The 21,570-nt window shown below is 43.5% G+C and overlaps 2 protein-coding genes across 3 annotated transcripts; one reads left to right on the top strand and one right to left on the bottom strand.

Annotated features, from left to right (window-relative positions):
- Positions 1-1,452: 1,452 nt before the first annotated feature.
- Positions 1,453-9,660, bottom strand: LOC101779887 (V-type proton ATPase subunit E). Its single transcript, XM_004969310.4, has 6 exons — positions 9,409-9,660; positions 5,303-5,403; positions 3,316-3,472; positions 2,823-3,019; positions 2,129-2,228; positions 1,453-1,826 (listed from the first exon to the last, which is right to left on the bottom strand). The coding sequence occupies exons 1-6, from the start codon at positions 9,508-9,510 to the stop codon at positions 1,791-1,793; spliced, it is 693 nt and encodes a 230-aa protein (XP_004969367.1). The 5' UTR covers positions 9,511-9,660; the 3' UTR covers positions 1,453-1,790.
- Positions 9,661-12,874: 3,214 nt separating this feature from the next.
- LOC101779496 (G-box-binding factor 3) lies at positions 12,875-17,749 on the top strand. 2 transcript variants are annotated; one of them, XM_004969309.4, is made up of 12 exons: positions 12,875-13,092; positions 14,670-14,749; positions 15,081-15,125; positions 15,223-15,315; positions 15,405-15,488; positions 15,591-15,718; positions 15,827-15,872; positions 15,966-16,014; positions 16,197-16,363; positions 16,652-16,729; positions 16,929-17,054; positions 17,159-17,749. In XM_004969309.4, exons 2-12 carry the CDS (start codon positions 14,690-14,692, stop codon positions 17,387-17,389), a joined length of 1,107 nt encoding a protein of 368 aa, XP_004969366.1. In that variant the 5' UTR covers positions 12,875-13,092; positions 14,670-14,689; the 3' UTR covers positions 17,390-17,749. The 2 variants fall into 2 exon arrangements, with proteins under 2 accessions (XP_004969366.1, XP_022682183.1); XM_022826448.1 differs by lacking the exon at positions 12,875-13,092 and adding an exon at positions 13,998-14,482.
- The last annotated feature ends 3,821 nt before the right edge of the window (positions 17,750-21,570 follow it).

Genomic DNA, 21,570 nt, shown 5'->3' with positions numbered 1-21,570 from the left:
ATTCGTCGCCCAGGTCGCCAAGATGCGTCCACGTTAGCCTCCCCTCTCTCCGTGCAAGATGGGGGGCACCGTCACGTGCGCCGCACAAACCTTTGCTTCACCACTGTCCACTGCTGCTGCACCAGTATTAGTATGTGCACTTTACCTGCGGTACCATTAGAGGCTGCTGTTAGACTGTTTAGTACCCTTCTGAAGAAGTGAACTGAGAGCTTAGTTTAAGGTGATGGCGGCGCTGAGGGCAGCTTTAGCTTTTGGCTGTTGCGGTGACAGCAGGCCCTACGCACTTGCTTCCAACCATTTGACCAACAGTTCGAGGTAGGTATGGACGTTGGACGCGGAAAAGAAAACTGACCGTTGTTTATTCACTTGGAATGGGAAAATAAAAAACCTTGGTCGAGCTGGCCCGTCAAGTGACTCGCATGTGCGTACACGGTCAGCCAACACGGCAAATCTCCAGCGGTATCTTTGATCTTCAGGCAGATGGTCAAGCGCAATCTGCATCAAACTGAGAGCTAGCTGCTTCAAGTTCAGAATACTCGCCCACTTGAAATTTGCATTGTCGAGAGGAAAAACTGTCGACTGAAAACGCAGCTCGTGTCGCTCACTGGTCATTGCCTCTGAGTTCTGAAGAAACCCGGCTCAGGAAATGCGGAAAGCAACAATCGGGGCGTAGATGCTAAGATTTTAAAAAGACGGAAAAAAACTACCATCTGATTTTCTGGACACAGGTGCCAGTAGCTTTAGATCAGATGCAACGCCGTTAGTCGCTGGAGATGCATTCAGTCAAGCAGAGCTCACCGTTCGTAGATAGCCGCGGTGACAACAAAACACAGCACAAGCAAGTAGTGTTCAGGTGCAGATATTCAGCTGCAGACCGCCAATTCTCACAGGATTCACGAAACGCTACTTCTCTTTGAAGCTTCAACGCAATTCTGAACTCAAAGCTGACAAAGGGGTGGACGACAAGGAATACTTTTCTGGAGTTTTGCATAAACACGAGGAGTTGTGCATGTCACTAGCTCTGACAAAGGCCTGTTTGCAATCGTGCATACTCCTACTTGAACGCCCGTGAAACTTCATTTGTGTTGGTTGATGTCTCTCCACAGAAGAGAAATAACCACTCTGCCGCGTTTATTCAAGATTCAAATCGCTACTCGTCGTTGGGAGAGGTCAGATAAGGTAGTGCATGCTCATGCTCCTCGTGTCAGGAATTCGGCGGTATGGTTGGCTGGTTTTCCTCATCAGTGCTCCAAGACTGTAACCTGTCCTTACTTTGATCCATGAAATCTTACCCCACATGCAATAGGGAGGAGGGGGGAAATAATTAACTACATCTATGCGCAGAATGGGGTAATCGAAATTGCAGCAGGCCTTCTGCTCAAAAGCGCAGAGCAAATGTTTTTTTTTTAAAAAAAGAAGAAGGCGGAGCAAATGTTGAAACATCACAGGAGATGCACTAAAAACGTTTTCCACAGTAACCCAATCCGGCATATACAGATCGACAGGCCCGAAACGGACAGTTCAGCTGTTCAGCACGACAAATGAATTTACAAAATTTATTCAGCTTCGCAGTGGAAAGTCTAGCGGTGCTTTATTCTTATTCCTCGGAGCAAACAGAGTGCAAACAGTCGGTGCTCGGCGATAATAATGAACAAATAGGTAGTTTATACATAGGGGATGAATACTTTAAACAATCAATTTGGCAAAAACAGGCGGAGTTCCTTACGGCTGCAGGGGCGGAACCAGCAGCCATTACATAGAAGCAGCTGTACCATCGGCGGATCAGTCGATTAGGCTGCGTTCTGGCCAAAAAGAAGCTTCCGGATCTGCATGGACAGGGGATTGAGTTAACTTGGTTGTGGCAAGATTTCATGATAATGTAATGTTTGTGGTGTTCATACAAGATGATGAAAAATGAAAAACAATGCAGTTCGCAGTGATATCAAACTGAAATCCCTTTACTCAGAATACTCCCAAAAATGAGACGAGCAGTGAAAGTGATGAATAATGCACAAAGCTGTAAACTTACTATCTTCTTTTATTTCAAAGAAAGACAACTGCACATGATCCGAACTCAAAAGGTTTGTTGTCACATCGTAAATTGAGAAAATGAGATGGGCAAAGGTACCTCTGGCAATTTCTTGCGGAAAACAACTTCAAGTCTTGCATCAAGAGTACTCTCGTACACAATCTTTCCATCTCGAGAAGCCAGGACAACACCTCCATAGCTGAATAAACAGATACTTTTAGGAGAATATTGGAATGACGGTCAAGAAGCTATCCACAAACTATTGTAAACAAACCATATGTAATCAGAACTACAGCTGCAATCCACATCTAATGAAGATACATAGATAGATCATGCTATTGGGCAACTATAATTCTGTTATAGATCTATGAGCAATACTGTCGTAGATGTATCTTTAAGCACATAAAAGATGGATTTTTCGTCTGCAACAAAAGGTCTGCTGTGATCATGTCACTGGGCAGGAAAAAATTGCACTTGTTCATGTTCAATTACCCTACCAAAATAGATGTCTTAATGCAGGGCACATCAGCATAGTCTTGTGCCATACCATGGCAAATAGGATACATCACAGACTTCACAGTATAATAGCCAGCAGCATAAAAACAATACCAGATTTAAGCTTAGTCTTATGTCAATTCAAGGCTTGGTGTACAACTATTTGCTAATTCTACCACAAACTGATGAGCAAAATACATATTGTAGCATGTCAAAATGCAGCAGATACAGGCAACCGGGAGCAATCAAATAATACTAGAGTCTCTAAACAAATAACTTGTGGCATGGCAAACATTACCAAAATTGTCCATGAGCGTCATGATGGCTTGGGGCAGGTGGCAGGTACACATCATGGTCAACATGTATCTCTGGCTGATGGACATCTGCTTTTGATGCATACTCATGCTTTGCCGAATGCAGTACTGATTCCACGTGATGGTGGTCTTCTTTACGGCAACGGAGCAATACAGCTGGCTCTTTCAACCGGAGCAAGCCCTGCATTTGATGAAACAAAACAACTAATTGATGTTTGACAATAACAGAAGCAGCACGCAGAAAATCCTGAAACAGCACATAGCATATTTGGCCCTATGAACATTTGAATCAATTCAGATCAACCAAGTCTAGAATAAAAAATGCCAAACAGCATGGAGTGCTCCAGTTTGCCTTTGTTGCTATTTACGATTAGAGCAAAAATATGCCATTTTGTTTACCAACTTTAGATATTGCCGTTTTGAAATTTTATTTAACAGAAAAGGAAATAGAATTGTGGATGTTGTATTTGTCCAAACCTGAACAATTAGATCTTTCAAAAGGTTCTTGTATTCATGGTGGTTGTCGCTGACGCGAAGGAGTTCCTTCATGGCATCCTCTTTCATTTTGTTAACTAGATCATCCTGAGCTTGAAGAACTTTGATGCGAGACGCATTCAACTGCATAGAGTACTCACTGATAAAGAGCAAACAGAACCTTGTCAGATAACAAGTTTGAAAAGTCCTAAAGATTTATTCAAAATGACATAATGGCATGTCTAAAAAGCAAAGCAAATATTATGGCATGTTTTGTACTTAAAAAGAATGTACTGGTATTTTCATTACAATGCTATGGATATGATAAACCTCAAATGCACATGTATCCATGAAAAGTAAACTTCTAATAATAATTCCATTCTACAGCTCATCTTATATGTAAACTAAGATGCCACTATAAGTCAATATTCTATTACTTTTGTTTCGTATTTACTGTGGCAGGAGTTCCTCCTTTTCCCATGAGACATACTAAGTTTCCTGTGATTTATTGTGTATGTTTTACAGCGTTACGAGAGCTGCATTTCTTCCTTAGCATATTCTTTTAACTTATTTGTCATCATGCTCAAGCCTCCTCCCCGTATAACATCTAGTAACTCTTACAACATTCCAAAATACAATATTCACCGAACTTGTCTACTTCCTGCATCCTCCAATTGCAAAAAAAATACATAAAAATACAGCTCCCTTCATTTTTTTAAAAAAATGTTTGTATAGACATCGCTAGCAAAAATGTCATGTTGTAGAACATGTTTATATGTCCTAATTGACTTCTATTTGCGATTGGTGGAAGTATTAAATATTTTGCATCGAAGCTGTGCGGCAGCATAGAATACTGGACTTCAATCTGACCACAAAACACACCATCTCAGAATTTGCATGCAGTGAACAAGTGATGACTGCAATATAACTGTAGAATAGGGCTGTAAGAGTGGGCATTCGGTTCATTCGGTTATATCAGTTTGGTTAATTCAGCTTTCCGAAAGTCCGGTTCCTGACATTTGAAAACCAAACAGAGAACAGCAATTTTGGTTTCTGAAATTTACAGAACTGCAATATCTTGGTTTGGTTTCTTGTTCACCAAATTATTCACTGCAAAACAAAATTAAGTTGATTTAACACAGATGCCTCACCCAAATAATACATCCCACAATCCACCTCAACTGGATCTGAACTGGTAGGATCACCCCTGCAGCCCTCTCGCACCTCCTTCAAGATCCCCATTCCCTGTCCTCGAGGCAGCTTGGACCAAGGGGCGTACAAGAGAGAGGGAAAGGTATAGCAAGATAGAAGAAGAGAGAGGGACGTGCCAAGCTTGAAGGTTATAAACTTAAAATCGATTTTTGTCAACACTTGTTTTGCGGATGCCATTTCCATGGCATTGCTTGCCTTTCTTCTTGAGCGAGAACGAGAGATGTGAGAAGAAAGAAATAAGAGAAGATGCTAGGGGAAAGAAACATTGGCATGGGGTCATCAGGCAATGGCAACAGACTGCAACAAATGGGCATTGGGCCTCAACCTGCAGGTCAGGTGGTAGTGATCTGGTTGTTGTGTGGGTCAGTTAGTTCAGTGGGACAGTTTGGGAGACCACAGAACTAATCAATTTAGATCGAACACCAAACAGACAAAAAAAATAACAACCAGGCCTAACACCAAACAGGGAAAAAACACAGAAACAGGTTATAGTGGTTTGGTTCTGCTTCGGTGTTCGGTGCTCAGTTTCAGTTTATTTTTTCCCACCCCTAGTAAAGTTGCAGCAGTCTGCAGTTACTTTTTATTACATTCATTTGAGCGATAATACAATGCAGCTCTGGTGTAAGTCCAGCTCAATGACATGTTGTGGTGTTAGTGTAGCGTGACACATGTGAACATTCTCAACATGAAACGCCTACTGTTTATTCCATGGCATCATATTCCATAGCGCCTACTGTTTATTGAAGAGGTGAATGGGTTCAAGGAAGTGAAGTCTTACATTTTCTTCCGTACTTCAACCTGCTTCTCTTTTCGTTCATACTCTTGCCTGATCTTCTTCTTCTCAGCTTCAACAAGCTGCAACTTCTCGATGTTGAATTCCTGCCAAGTTTATGAACAAATAAGTTAAGCATGCCGATCTACAATTTGAAATGCCTAAAGAACTTCTAGCAGAGCAAAGAGAATTGAGGGCACATTAAAGGAAATTAATAAGCACGCACACAAGAAGAGGTGTGAAATCGTCTCCCTAATCAAATATTTGATCTAGTAATATTTGAATTTATCTATCTTGAGCTAGATACTAACATGACTCTGTGTACAATACAGTCTTTAAATCAGATAGGAAAAAAAAGGCAATAAATAATCACACCCATAGAAAGAAGAAAAAAGAACTAAAATTGTCTTGAATCAAATGCCTGTACAAACCACATTTCAATCCATCTATCTCAAGCTAGATACAAACATGAATTTGTGCGCACTCTTCAAATATGAAACAAGTGTTTCAAATTGAATACTGACTCCTGATCGGTTTCAGACACCGCATGCACAACAATAACCTTTCACATGTGCATAAAGATGAATTTGGATGCAGAGGATACTGCTATTTTGATGAAACCTAAATCTATGCCACTCTTTATTGACTTAGTATAATGAAGATTGTATACAATTAACTCATTCAATTTTCATCCAAACGCATAAACATCTGAAATAATGGGATGAAAATGGAAAAGAAAACAAGCATATATGGTGTGAACCACTCAATACATGGCTCAGATACATCAACATGACTTGCTTCACGAAGTCAAACATTCCCTCAGTGCATGCATACCCATGGAGCACACTGCTCCTGCCGCATCGACCCAAATATAGCATATGAAGTACCTCCTATTATGTTGTTAACTTTTTACGATCTCCAAGATTAAAGTGTGCAGCTACTTTGTAACTTCATGCCAATATATAGATAAAATGTATCTTTACGGAATCATGTCTAAAAGATAGGTCTAGACATCTAGTAATGTGATTTTCATGCAGGTCAAGCTTTTGAAAGCTTAACAGAATGGATTCTGGTCGTCAAATAAAATAAGGTTTTAGTAATAACATATTTCATGACACTTGGAACCATTCTAACATTGCAGGTTGGTAGAATGGTTCAGCATATTGTACTACACTGTACGAAAATTGGTAAATTAACATGCAAGCAGATGCTCCTACATTGAATTCAATCAACATGCCTCTTTGTTCACAAGTCGTCATCAAAGACAAACAGGGTTACACAAAAACGTGCGCAACACATAGTCACGTAGAAACCCTGCAATGAGTAAATCTGTTGCCCAGTGTCTAGCACACTAGCAATTCATCTAGTTAGCAACGAAAGTTAGTATCTACCGCATTCCATCTTCCAGTACAGTGTACTTAAATGGCCATTTTGCACTACAGCTAGAAACCAAAAGGAACCTTAGATACATGGATAGTGGCATATGTAATTAGGTACTCAACAAGTCAACATACAGAATTCGTAATTAGTTGTCTGGAATTTTTGATATCAAGGGTTCCTCTCTTATTTTCAGGAAGTTGTTTAAAGCCTGACTCCTAGAACCTGGACAGAAGACAAATGGAGCTTCCAAGCATGAAATAGACAAGCCATTCCCTTCGAAGCCTTCCAAACAAAAAAAGGCCTTAGGCAAGGGGATCCCATGTCACCTATTCTTTTTAATATTGTGGCAGACATGCTCTCTGTTTTGATTAAGAGGGCAAAGGATGATGGCCAAATTAAAGGGGTTATACCCCACCTGGTGGATGATGGATTATCTATTTTGCAATATGCGGATGATACAATTTTATTCATGGACCATGATTTAAAGCAAGCGAAAAATATGAAATTGCTGCTCTGTGTCTTTGAGCAACTATCAGGGCTGAAAATCAATTTTCACAAAAGTGAGATTTTCTGCTATGGGATGCTAAATCTTATGAACGAGAGTACATGGAACTATTTGGCTGTGATATTGGATCATACCCTTTCAGGTACTTAGGGATCCCGATGCATCACCGTAAACTCCGCAATGCGGATTGGAGTGCAATCGAGGATAGATTCAAACGGAAATTAAGTACTTGGAAGGCCAAACACTTATCTTACGGGGGTAGACTGATTTTATTGAATTCAGTCCTAAGTAGCCTTCCGATGTTCATGATGCCTTTCTTTGAAATTCCGAAGGGGGTTCTTCAAAGACTGAATTCCAATAGGTCCAAGTTCTTTTGGCAAGGCAACAATGATAAACAAAAATATCGCCTTGCCAAGTGGGATATCCTGTGTCATCCTAAAGATCAAGGGGGTCTGGGAATGACAGATCTCTGGATCAAGAACAAATGCCTACTCAGCAAATGGCTTTTTAAATTACTCAATGAAGAAGGCACCTGGCAGACCTTACTTAGAAACAAATATCTAAGTTCAAAGTGTTTATTTCAGGTCCAAATTAAACCTGGAGACTCACATTTTATGAAGGGTCTATTAAAAGCCAGGGAGGATTTTTTGGGATGTGGGACCTTCCAAGTAAGAGATGGCTCACAAACCAGATTTTGGGAGGACACTTGGTTGGAGTCTAAAACACTTAAAGAACAATACCCCTGCCTATATAACATAGTCAATTATCCTCATGCTACTGTTGCAAATGTCATGAATCAAACGCCTTTGAATATATCTTTTAGAAGAGGCTTTAATGGGGATAGACTATCAGCTTGGACTAGCCTAGTAGCTAAACTAGCCACTTCCCAGTTTTCAAATGGGAGCGACAAATTTACCTAGGGCTTGCATAAACTGGGTCATTTTTCAGTCCAGTCTATGTATCAATATCTGATAAACCAGGGTTCTCCTTTTACAAATAAATTTATTTGGAAGCTAAAGATTCCTTTGAAAATTAAGAATTTCTTTGGTACCTCCAGCGAGGCGTGATATTAACAAAGGATAATCTAGCAAAAAGAAACTGGACTGGGAGTCAAAAATATTGTTTCTGTAATTCTAATGAAACAATTAAACATTTATTCTTTGATTGCCAGCATCTAAAAATATTTGGAGGGTGGTCCAGATACCTACTGGGTTAACACCGCCAAGATCTTTAACACATATGCTTGGTAATTGGCTAACAGGCATAGGAATTGAAGAAAGAAGATTAATCTTTGTCGGGGTCGCAGCTCTTATATGGGCAATTTGGCGTACTCGTAATGAAGTGGTTTTTGAGGAAAAAAGATACACTTCTTTTATGCAGGCAGTGTTCAGAGGGGCATATTGGCTACAATTCTGGTCCTTGCTACAGCGTGAGGGAGCAAAGGAAACTGTACGTTCGGCAAGCAAAGCATTGGAGATAGTCGCTTTGGATATCTTCGCCAAGAACGGATGGAGAAGTAATAATAGACTTTGTTTGTAGTTTCCTTCTATATGCGAGCTCGTTCGCTTCTCTTTGTGATCAGCTTATTGGCTGAATATTATGTAAAAATTGGCTGTGTGCAGTTGCAGAGGCCGGAATGATTTCCTTTTTCTAGAAAAAAAAATCCCTTCGAAGCCTAACTCGTAGAATTAATCTAGACGATAAATGAAGCGACTCAGTTTAAGCTACCAATTTTGCTTCAAGAACCATCTAGAAGCCTGTGAATCAACCTCTGAGCTAGAATGTTCGTATACCCGCATTGCGATCTGGCTACAGTCATATCGTAGCCTTCGAATTCAAGTCAGTAGAATGAGAATGGCATGAATTGACCGCGTAGCGCACTTCCAAAGCTTGGAAGCACAAAATCTCCGCGATCTAGAGGTTTCCTGAATGTTCACCCACAGTGATCGGGCACGATCTCAAAGCCTTGAAGCAACGTAACCAAAATCCAAAACGCTCCTTGATCTACCCTCGGAACTGGGGATCTTCGTCGCTTCGGCTGCAGATCTCGCTCTCAAAAAGCGAAACCCCAAGCGGTTACAAAGCTAGGCGGCCGCTCCCAGTCCCAGATGCTTCGGGATCACGGAGCGCGCCGACCAGATCGGGCGGCTAGAAGTACAGAGGCGCGCATCGGGAAGCTTCTAGAAACTCCAAGGAGGCAGGGGAAGCGGAGAAAAAAGAAGCTGACCTCCTCGGCGGAGACGGAGATCTCGCTGGCCTTCTCCTCAGCCTCCTGGCGGATGAACCGCACCATCTGCTGGATCTGCTTGGAGACATCGGCGTCGTTCATCTTGGCGGCGGCGGATCCGACGGGGCCCTCCGGCTGCTCTGCTCGCTCCGGCGACGGTGGGGTGTGGGAACGCTGGAGCGGGGCAGGGAGGGGAGGGCAATCGGGAGTCCACGGGAATGGTCAAGGTGGAAAGGTCGTGGGGCTAGTCTAGCCGCGGGAGCAACGTGATCGGGTTGGCTCCCGTGGTTGCCGCTGCCTGTCTGTATGCGCTGCCATCATTTCGTGAACCCGGTCCATGGATCCGTGATCTGCATCTTTGCTTTCAGTCGTTGTCTGACAGCAGATTTGCTTATGAGAGAGAGAGAGAGTCGCGTCCCCCCCCCCCCCCCCACCCCCCCTCGTTTTCGTGGATCTTTTGCGCAATAACGGAGCTTAATTAGCCAGTTGCGTGTATTGAGAATTTGAGGCTGAGAGTGGGTGGATAACTCAAGCTGCACTCGGTTATGTCAAAGCACTGGAGAATCGGTCAAGGCAGGAAGCCATTGACAAATCCTGAGATGGACAACGACAGTACTTCCTCTTGAGTTGACTGCAGACAAAGTTGGAGCCAAATGATGGGGCGCGCTATGTTCGGCATGCATGCAGCAACATATAGTACATCATTAAGTTGCTTTAGATGAATAAGTATCTGGTTAAAAGGGTATGCATATATAGTCAAAATGAGTCAGGTGCAACAAAACTGATTACTACTTTACTTTTAACCGGGAGGTGGGCATTCGATGTCCTAACTACACAAAGACATGCTTCCGTGATGTTCTCTACGATCGACAAAGTTCTCCACGTTAAAATAGCCAACTTAAATGAGTTCTATCATATATGATATATGAAGCTTAGAAGATACTCCATCCATCCCCAAAATTATAGATCGTTTTAGCATTTTAAATTCATAACTTTTATTATGTATTTAGACATAGTATATTTATAAATGCATCGCAAAAGCTATGAATCTAGAAACGTCAAAACAATCTATATATATAATTTCGAACCGAGGGAGTTCATATTAACTTGAAAAATTCTTCACAGTTTGAAGGCGTGTACTCATCGATTAAACTAACTAATGGAAATATCCTTCGAAATGGTGTATTGCATAACAAAACAGCCATTCAAAACACATACTCCCTTCAGTCAGGAAATATATGACGTTTCCGATCAGAGGATTATCTCTGTTTGCATACAAAAAATTTTATGCTTGGGCATCATTTATTTGCAGAAGTAGGTATATGGTTTATATTGATATTGTTCTGTAAAAAAAGCATTGCAACACTATTTTGCCGATCAGGGAAGAGTTGGCACTAGAGATTTTTCTTTTAATAATGAGGTGCACCACGTGTCAAGGCACTATTTCTCGTACTTCTCTTCCAAAGACATAAAGTAGAAAACCTCACAAGTTTCACCGTTTTAAAAGTTTCATATATACGTTTGTCGACAGTGAAACTCGAATTTTTCACAAGAAAAAATACAGTTAGAGACTTAGAGTGAAGATGCACGTTGTTGAGAAGCTTCAGAACAAAGTATAACAAATGAAGGATGATGGTTGACCTAGCTCAAACCTGACTTAAGCCAGTATATGAAAAAAAAATGACTTAAGCTGGGCCAGTCCAGGCACAGCCCACGGAGCAGCCCATATTGTTCTCTGGCCCAGCCCATGGTCTGCAAGCCCGCAAATTATTGATCCATTACCCCCCGACAAAGTTGGTGGCCGAAGGTGATCCGAACCGTTCTACCCAGATCGCACGGTTCTCCACACGGCGCTTCGATTGGAAAACACTACTACACTGGAGCAAGGTTGATGAAGAAAAACGTGGAGCTACTGCATGTCTGCCACCACAGATCATATCATGCTGGATGGATGGGCCCGCCGAAGAGAGAGAGAGAGCAAGCGGTCCCCCACCAATCCCTGCCCGTGGCTCGGTGGGGCCAGTTGCGTGGGAAACGTGGATGCCCGTGAGCTGGCGCACCTTGCCATTGGCTCTCTCCACATTTCCGGGACGCCCCCCCCCCCCCCCCCCCCCCCCGGGACCCACAGGCAGCACGTACGCATGTGGGTGGCGAGCTACGTGGCGGCGGCGGTAAGGCAGAGCCGCGCCCGATCGCGACGCAAAGCTCGCGTGGGCGAGCACGGGCACGGACATGGCCACCGGCGCGCGGCAACCTCGATGCCCACGTCTCGTCGTGTTCCTTTACGTGGAGCACTGGAGCAGCAACACATTCCACGCTTTGCTTACGGTCGACGATCTACTCCGTGGCGGTCCGTACATTTTATGCCCTTGAATTATAGGGTGGGTGACCGATAGCCGGAGCAGGAGTAGCTCTTGACTTCTCCATCTTACGTGAACGTGACAGAAACAATCACACCCCGGACCCCAGTAAACTCCATGAGACCATGACACGAGCTGAGCGATCGACCTTTTGGAACTCCTGCAAGCGGCGACGGGGCCGGCTTGGGCCAGCGATACGTCACATATTTTGGCAGAGTTATTCATTGGTTACTGCTAAACGCACAAGTATGGATTAATGGATTATAATCAAACGACGTCGTGCTCCCCAGTCATCCTACCTCTGTCCTCAGGTTTCGACAGCTTTAGTGCCATCATCTTAAGCAAGTAAACAGGCCACGCGTCAGCTTTATGCCAAATCCGCAGGCGCTAATAAAGCGGCGGCAGGGGTGCCACGGCGCCGGGGCTTTCCTGCGTGCGTGTACTGAGTGGAGAAGCTTCCTCCCTCGGGCCTGCGGCCCCGGCGGGGCCCGCGAGGGCGGCAGCCACCACGTCACCCACATGACTGGGATACCCAGCTGGCCCTCGAAGGAGGCAACCGCCGGGACGCGTAGAGCGGCTCCCGAGCCGACACGTGCGCGCGCGACACGCGGCGGGGCGTGACGCGGAGAGGGAGGAGCTAAACAAAACCCGCGCACTCGCACACACCCGTGGTCCGGCTGTACAGGCACGGACGCACAGCTCACCCACCCGGTCCACGCAGCTCGCGTTGCGTTGCATCCGTGCCCGACTCGGCGACTCCACCACCACCACCACCACTTCCCGTCCAACAGCTCGAACTGCCCGTCATTAGTGCCGGACGGGCCCACAGGTCATTAGCACAGGAAACGTGCAGAAGGGATACCGTGAAACTTGAACTGTGGAAAATACGCTTACCAATACGATCTCTACACGAATTGTTTTCACCGTGACACTCCAGTAACTCGGGAACACAAAGGTCGATGCGGACGTGCGCACCACCCGATGTGCCCTACAGCCAAACTGCCCGCCACGCGCTCCCCAGGTATAGGCCGCCGACACGTGCCCCCGTGACGTGGCAACCCCTTTCGCGACTAGTCACCCTTCCAGCCTTCTTCCCCCGCCGCCGCCTCTCCCTCGCCTGCTCTCCCGTCTCAAATCAAACGCCCCCCGCTCCCCCGTCCGCACGCATACGCATCCCCTCTTCTCCTCACCTCGCCTCGCTCGCTGCCTCTCCCTTCCGAAGTTCCGAGCCCCGGCTCCCGCGGCGGCGCATAATTCCCCCCGCCGGCTCGTCCGCCGATCCTCGTGAGGCATCAACACCGTCCCGGCGAGGCCACCGGTCCAGGTACGCTCGATCCACCTCGTCTCTGCACCTTCAGTCGTTTTATCACGCAATGCGCTGTCCAGCTGTCTCCGCCGCTCCGCCCATGGGAGCTGCCGGCTGCAACCTTGGCGTCGCGGATGCTCTAGCACGCCGCCGCTGGCTTTGTTCCCTGAAATTTCGCTGCGTTACGTCCGGATCCTGTAGCGTAAGCGGCTAAGCGTAGTCGTGGCGTTGCAGCATGTATTGGTGCTTCTACTACTGCACCACATGCTTCGGCTTGGCCGGCTCGCCGGTGAGGAGATGGTGCCTAGGGGCTAGGGGAGTAGATGATTCGCCTCTCCCTTCTGTTTCTCTTTTCCTTTGGTTCAAAATCCTTGTGATAAATCGCGTGTCGATACGTACCAAGCATGCATCTCTAATTTTATTTTTAATCCGGACAGGCAGGAAGTTAGCTATTACTCGTATATGGCTATATGTAAGCATGTGAAACGATGTCACTTGTTAAAAAAAAAAAGATGTCCATACGAGCTACCCTTGTCGTCTCACGGCGTCATCTCGCCTACTATGCGTCGGACAGATGAAACTTTCGGCGGATCTAGTCAGCTCTTCACTGGATTTTGCGTGGATGCGTGTAGGATTTGCATGTTGGTCGTCGTTGTCTTCGATGGTTCGATTAGTTGGCGCACTCGTATCAGTAGCTCAGCCTTTTTAAGAGGATGCCGCTTCAGCCTGTCAGCCTGATGAAACAAACCGATGTTACTTCCACCCTCGCGTTTTTTTCTGTCCCTACCTTAGACGACAGCATGAGCAAAGATGTGATTTCTCAACCGAAAGCTCGGTAGTAGGACGGCTTTGTCAACCTCTACCACTGTTCAGGAGTCCTGTCATAGTGAAAAGTGCAAGGTAAAAATATCTGATAGAATATAGATCATACTTGGTTGCTCTGTTTTCGTTTTCATGTGTTGCAGAGAAGTGGGTAAAAAGGATTTTCAGAGTCCAGGTGTAAACAGGGAGCTAAATTAATGATCTAGGCTATTTCTTCCCCTTTTGCCTTACACCCGTAAAAGTAGATCATTTTGATTAAAGCATGGACACATGATTTGTGTTTTGCGGAAATTGTCCAAGAGCTCTAGCCTTCACTAAATCTGGAGGCAGGCACCCAGGCTGATTTGAATCCATGTGACCATGTAGATTGAAACGTTCCCCGCCATCTGGATCATTCTGATCAAATCTCCAATGGATACAGTTACATTTTACAACTGTGATTCTCCTGCACATACTCCAAAGATGATTGACCTGGAAGGACCAGGGATATGCATGGACCTACAAGTTACATGAACTACTAATTGTGTATTTCTGATATGTTCATATATAACCATTATGGACACGATATGATAAGCTACTGTAACAGGTAGGTTCTTTTAATGAACTTTGAGCTGGAACGATGTGTTGGATAATCGAGCGAAGATCACAACTAAAAATGCATGATTACTGAGAATTACTATTAATTGAATGATGAAGCATCAATTTTGGAGGTTTTTATTTGTTCAAACGATATATTCTTAAATAACCTCACATTTATATCATATTATGTGCAGGCTATTCACAGAAAACAAACATGGGGCATGATGAAGCTGTAGTTACTCAGAATTCAGTAAAAGCACCATCACCACCCAAGGTAAATACAAATATAGTTTAATCGTTGCATTTCGCACTGATTTTGCAACCTATACAAGGCTAAAGAACGATCTAATGTATAAAGTTGGGAATTGACTGCAAATGAGAAAAAAGTATCACTAAAGATTTATTAGTAGTAAATATCATATCAAGGGTTGGTCTTGTAGCTATATGTTCTTTCTTTTCTGTGTCAGTGTTACATAGTCACAAAGGAGTTTGGAGGTTTTACATGCGACAGCAATCAAGCATAATGTTCTCAATGAACTTCTCCAGCTACAAGGGGTGGCTCACTTAAAGTTTTGGTGTCTAAATAATTGCTGATTGTTTTGCAGGATCAACCAGCTATGTATCCATGCCTTGATTGGTCGACTATGCAGGTTAACTGCCCTACAATTGACTGTGTGCTCTTATTGTTGAAAATAAGTTTTCCTTCCTTACTGAGCAACTGATTAAACCATGGAACCATCTGTGCAGGCATATTATGGCCCAGGGGTCTTCCCACCAACATTCTTTAGCCCTGGAATAGCATCTGGTCATGTCCCTCCACCTTATATGTGGGGTCCACAGGTATTTTAAGATAAATCTTGATTCATCAGGTGCTATATATACATCTTGATATATTATAGAACCCTAACCTTTCCCAGCGTCCTTTGCAGAATATGCCACCAGCCTCATTTGGAAAACCATATGGTGCAATATATCCTCATGCTGGTGGTTTCCTGCATCCCTTCATGCCCCTAGTAAGTATGGAGTTGCAGTGCACCTATATCTAGTCATCAAACTTAAGTATTACCTTCTTATTCTTTACTTTTGTTGATTGTTTTATCTCTTGTTGTGTCAAGATGGTAAACCCATTGAGTGCAGAGCCAGCAAAGTCTGTGAACAGCAAGGACAACAGTTCGAATAAGAAACTGAAGGAAATTGATGGAACTGCTGTGTCGAGTGGCAGTGGTAACAGTGAAAAAACAAGGTGGTTAAATGATATTTCTAAATATTTTCCTATGAATAGCAAGTGAACTTTTCTTTCATATTCATTATCTGAAACTGAGTTCATTTCTATCTGCTGCTCCCAATGCAGTGGGGATTACAGCCTAGAAGGATCCAGTGATAGAAACAACCATAAGGTACTGTTCTGTGGTCAACCATGTTTCATGTGATGATGTTCTGAGTTAGAGAGCAAATATTGATGGTGTAAGCATCTTTTTTTCATTGTATAGATGAGTGGAACACCCAAGAAAAGGAGCTTGGATGATAGGACTACATCAGGTACTCTACTGATTTACTCCTTTATATCATCATCAAACATAGTCTTACATGCATGGCAGTCGTATTTTTCAGTCAGGCAATCCGGAATTCTTTATTGTTATTTTGTAATTCATTTATTGATCAAAGTGAATCGTTCAGTTACGTTTTATATGACAAAAGGCCTTGATTTTCTTTTTCTTCAGGTGCTGAAACATGTGGAGCTTCAGCGCCTAATGATAAAACAGGAGAACCTGGAAGATTAGCAACTTTGTCCAACGTGCGCATTACAGATACGGCAATCAAACCATGTGTGAGTACTGGTAGTGATTTCAGATTTAGTGGTGCGCAGTCAACCGAATGGCAAGCTAAGGTACGTTTGATGTGGCAGTTGGAGTGGACAATTAATTTTCCTTTCCCTTTTCCTTTTCCTTTTCCCCCTTCTTGTATGGTGGCCAGTGTTTGATAGCTTTATTTCTGATGTCTCATCTCCACCTTGTGAAAAGATGTCACTAGTGTGTATTAAAGGGTTTCCAGACTGCTGTTCTGTTCTATAGAATTAATATTCATAAGAGTCACCAGAATGGGTTAACTTGTAGGATTAAGAATTCTTTGCATTGCTTAATTAAGAACTTAGAATTCATTCTTGCTGTGTTACCAGGATGACAAGGAATCGAAGCGTGAAAGGAGGAAGCAGTCAAATAGGGAGTCTGCTAGACGTTCAAGGCTGAGGAAGCAGGTAAAACAAGACAGCCGTGTCATGCATGCTGTTAATGCTTTCAAAAACTATTTCTAAATTCAGAAAAGTTTCTTGGCACGTCCCTTGAGTGGAAAACAACCATATTCAGTTTGTAGAGTTCTTCATTTATTGCTCAATTCAAAAACCTCTTACATAACATAATGATCAATCGATCATGTTGGTTTTGCTATCATTTCAGGCTGAGACTGAGGAACTGGCTAGGAAAGTAGAGCTACTGACCGCAGAAAACGCATCCCTCCGAAGCGAGATTAGCAAGGTAGCGGAAAGCTCCCAGAAGCTGAGAATGGAGAATTCCTCTCTGATGGTACTTCATCTCTTAACAGCATATATAAAATTGCTCGAACTTCTTCTCGACATTTCGATTCCCTTTCAGCACGTTCCATTTCTGAAACGCGTCTCGCATCACAGGAGAAGCTAGCGGACAGTGCATCAGAAGAAGAACAAGAAGCGGCCGCAGACCAGCAGACAGCCGCCGCACCACCGCCGGCTCGCGTCGTCAAGAACTTCCTCTCGATGATGGACGGCGCGGGTGCATCGAGAGGCGGCGGCGGCGGCCGGCGCATGGAGCACGGCGCGCCCAGGCTCCGCCAGCTCCTGGGCTCCGGCCCTCTGGCGGCCGACGCCGTGGCGGCAAGCTGATCCTGATCCTTCACTTGTGCTGAGCGCGTGCACGCATGTGGCCTGGCGATTTTTGAAGAGCGCCCAAGCTGCCCCGCGAGACTGACGCACACGGACGACCTGTAAATTACAGTAGCTTTGTTCCAGGCGGGCTTCCTTCCGGCCCCTCTGCCGGCCGAGACACGGATGCCGGCTGGCTCTATGTTTTTCTTTTGCCTGAGCTTTTGACTCTGTTGTCCCAGTTGCTGCGTTGATCCGAACTGAATCAACTGATATGTTGTACCGTAGTAGATACTAATATGATCCATCAAGACGTTTACCTCTGAACTTCTCCATTTGTGGTTGCGGATGGATAGATTGTTTTCTGCTCGTCTGCAAGTTTCTGGGACGATTTAAAAAGAAAATCTTGCAGGATAATTCGAAGCAACGTCTGCGAGCAATGCCAGACGCAGCGGTGATCGTTACCCATGCACTGCAGCGGCCGGCGGGCAGTTCGTCGCCCTGTCGATGATCCGTTGGGACGATGGGTCGGAAGCGGGCCTCGATTATTGTTGCGCATCGCATCTGCCATTTCATGCCGGAAGCGAACGTCCGGCACGCGGCAACAGCGGCCTTCCTTATCGTGGAGTGGAGGCAAGAGATAATCCCGTGCAGTTGCACGACGTGGATCTGACTCGGGACGGTAGGTCGAGTCGACGACGCACGGCACGGTGGTCCTGTGCTCTGGGGCTTTGAGATCGGGCTTTGCAGTGCATTGCACGGTGTGTACTTGCTTTGACCCGACGCACGACCCTTGCGACCACTACGGCAACATCAATGCGTCCTATTCCGGTATATGCCCTTCTGAAAAACGGGTCCAGCTCCAACCAATTAACCTTACCCGAGTCCATTTCTCCAATAGTAATGCGCCCCCCTCTGCCCTGGCAATGCGCTGAGGTTGAAACGAGCGGAAGGAGGTCTTGAGTTGAGGGTACTCTTACGCCAAGAGGTTGTGCCGTCGGCTCTTAGCAGCGGCACTTGATTTGATATGATCGCATTGAGAGAAACCAGATATTGGCATTTGGCAAGAAAGAAGTTAATCGAGCCATAGGACATGATGCATCAACTAAAAAACTAGGTGCCTCCAGGAGCAAACTAGAAATTCAACAAAGCTCTGTAGCTCATTCCTGCATGGCTGGCCCATTAAATCCAGAATGTGCTGTTGAGTCTAGTGCACTTGCCATTTTGCATTTGACACCCATATTGGTTCTTCTATAAGCCGAAAGTTGTAGACGACTTTATTATGCATGGTTGCTCTTCCATATGTGCCAATGACTCTTGAAGTGTACTACTACTTCACCGAAAAGCGGAAAGTAGAAGAGAAAAGTTGTTTCCAAAGGAGGGGAAAGGGAAACGATCACCACAAAGTGACTCATCCTTGCAAGGTTACATCTTTGGATGTGTTGAGTGTTGAGGCATTCAAATTCTAGTGCACATGTCGGTTGGCATTGAAGTGAACAATAGAAGGAAAAATATACTTGTACGAAAAGGCGGGAAAATCTAGCAAAGTTGCAGGTGACTCATTCATGCACGATTGCTCTTTACTGATTGCATCTATGCAGTGGCGGAGGCAAAGTCCAAGCTTAGTTGGGGGGGGGAGGGGGGCTTGCTTCTTCCTCCTCCTCTATCTACATCCTTGGTTCCTCGTTTTCTTCTTCCTCCTCTTCTCTTCCCCTCCTCTTCTTCCTTTGCTTCCAATGGAGGTCTTGGGCAGTAGGGGGGCTAGAGCGGCCCCTGTAGATCCACCCCTGCATCTACGGTTTTTTGAATTCTAGTGTGCTTACCAATTGGCAGAGAAGTGAACATAAAGAAGAAAAGGTGTTTACGAGAAAAAGGGGAAGTTCAGAAAAGTTGTAAGTGACTTACATGCATTACTTTGCTATTTGTGATCAATGATTTTTGAATAATAGAGCGTATGTTGATTGGTAGTGAAGCAAACAATAGAAGAGAAAATATGCTTATGGAAAAAGCATGATATCTAGTAAAGTTGGGCTCACTCATTATTCATGCACAAAAAAACTTTTCTTATTCGTCTTTTTCTGATTGTTCTTCCCTAGATGCGTCGACAAATTGAATTCTAGTGTGATTGGCAGTTGGCACTAAACCAAATAGTAGAAGGGGAAATGATGTTTTAGGAGAAAAGGACTAGGAAGTTTAGTGAAAGGTGTAGGTTATACTCATTCGTGCACAATTGCTTTTTCTGGATGTATCGATGCTTTTCAAATCATAGCGCACTTGCTGGCTAGCAGCAAAGTGAATAATAGAAGAGAAAAAGATTCTTGCAATGAAAAGGAAGGAAATTTATCAACATTATCAAGGACTCATTCATGCACAACTACTTTAGTGGATGTGTCAATGGTTTTCTCAAATCCTAGTGTATCAGCCATCTAGCAATGAAGTGAACAGTATAGTGAAAAATGTGCTTATGTGGTAAAAAAAATAGGAAGTTTACAAAAGTTGCAACCGACTCATTCGCACACTAGAAGGGAAAATATGTTTTAGGGAAAAAAATTAAAATACCAAAGTAATTGATGAATCAACAATTTTCAAATTCCAATGCACTTATCAGATGGAACAATAAAATAATAGAGGAGAAAAGAACGTTTATGGGAAAAATATATAATTTAGGAAAGTTGTAGGTGACTAGCACTTCTATTTCACGAGATGCCTTTACCGTTTTCGAATTCTAGAGCATCTGCTAGTTGTTAGTAAACTGAACAATAGAAGAGAAAAGGATATCTATGAGGAGAAAGAATGGAAAGTTCAACAAAGTTGTAGCAACTCATTTGTGCATGACTACTTTAGTAGATGTGTTGATGTTTTTCGAATTCTAGTACTTTTGGCAATTGGTAGCAAAGTGAAACATAGAGGAGAAAAGATGTTTTAGGGGAAAGAAAGAATACCAAAGTTGTAGGTGACTCTTTTTTCATGTCAGCTTCACTATATGTGTTGACGGTTTTCGAATTCTAGCATGCTTAGCAAATTCCAACAAATCAAACAATAGAAGAGAGAAAAATGTTTCTATATAAAAGATAGGAAGTTTGTTAAAGTTGTAGGTGCCTCACTTCGTGCATGGCTGCTTCCGTGTAGTTTTTCAAATTCTAGTATGAGTTAATAGGAGAGAGAGAGAGAGGTTGTAGGGAAAAGGAAGCTTAGCAAAGTTGTAGATGACTCATAGGTACATGCTTACTTTACTGAACGCATCAACAGTTTTGAATTCTAGCATGCCAATTAATAAATTTACAGCGAAGCAAATAATAGAAGAGAAGAAAATACACCTATTCGAAAAAAACAATGTAAAGCTAGCAAAGCTGTATGCAACTCATTCTCATTGACTATTCAGTGGACATGTCAATATTTTTTAAATTCTAATACGCTTGCCATAGTTGCGGTGAAGAGAATAATAAAAAAGAAAAAAATTATATTTTAGGGAGAAAGAAGTTTTGCAAAGTTGTAGCTCATTCAAATGCCTCGATGGTTTTTAAATTCCAGTGCACCTACTGGTTAGGGTAAGTGAAGAACATAAGTGAAACAAGATGTTTATAGGAAAAATTGATAGAAAGCTATCAAGATTGCAGCTGACACCTCATGCTAAAACGTGTCAATATTTTTTAGATTCTAGTATGTGTGTCGGCTGGCAACAAAGCCAACAAGAAGAAGCGAAAAGATGTTTTAGTGGCAAAAGAAATTGCAAAGCTGCAAGTGACTAATCTAGATGCATCAATGATTTTGAAGATTTAGGGCACATGCCTAAGTTGGCAACTAAGCAAATAATAGAAGATGTGGAATTTATGAGAAAGAACGGTAAGTTTAGCAACATTAGGCAACTAAACAAATAATAGAAGATGTGAAATTTATGAGAAAGAACTGTAAGTTTAGCAACATTCTAGGTATTGTGTTGGTGTATGACTAGTTTAGTGAATATGACACTCACATTCTAAATGGCGGTGCATCTGCTAGTTGGCATCAGAGCAAATAATAGATGGCTTATTCACGCATAAATAATTTATTGGACATATTGGCTGTTTCTGAATTATAATGTGCCTAGTTGTCAATATTTTATAAATTGGAGTGGATCTAGCATCAATAGCAAAGAGGTGAATCGAGAAGAGAAAAAAATTTAAATAAAAAGTTTGATAAGTCTTATATACCCCAAAATCTAA

Source organism: Setaria italica, chromosome V (assembly GCF_000263155.2).
Source record: "Setaria italica strain Yugu1 chromosome V, Setaria_italica_v2.0, whole genome shotgun sequence".
Taxonomy (NCBI): Eukaryota; Viridiplantae; Streptophyta; class Magnoliopsida; order Poales; family Poaceae; genus Setaria; species Setaria italica.
The sequence above is the reverse complement of the archived record's forward strand: the minus strand, read 5'-3'. Positions and strand labels throughout refer to the sequence as shown.

Bases quoted from the DNA above. Each gene is read 5' to 3' on its own strand.
- LOC101779496 (XM_004969309.4), top strand. From the start codon at position 14,690: ATGGGGCATGATGAAGCTGTAGTTACTCAGAATTCAGTAAAAGCACCA. The intron at 15,316-15,404 runs GTATTTTAAGAT...CGTCCTTTGCAG, and splicing joins CTTATATGTGGGGTCCACAG to AATATGCCACCAGCCTCATT. The intron at 15,719-15,826 runs GTGGTTAAATGA...CTCCCAATGCAG, and splicing joins GGTAACAGTGAAAAAACAAG to TGGGGATTACAGCCTAGAAG.
- LOC101779887 (XM_004969310.4), bottom strand. From the start codon at position 9,510: ATGAACGACGCCGATGTCTCCAAGCAGATCCAGCAGATGGTGCGGTTC. The intron at 5,404-9,408 runs GTCAGCTTCTTT...TAAACTTGGCAG, and splicing joins TCTCCGTCTCCGCCGAGGAG to GAATTCAACATCGAGAAGTT. The intron at 3,020-3,315 runs GTTTGGACAAAT...CATCAAATGCAG, and splicing joins TGAAAGATCTAATTGTTCAG to GGCTTGCTCCGGTTGAAAGA.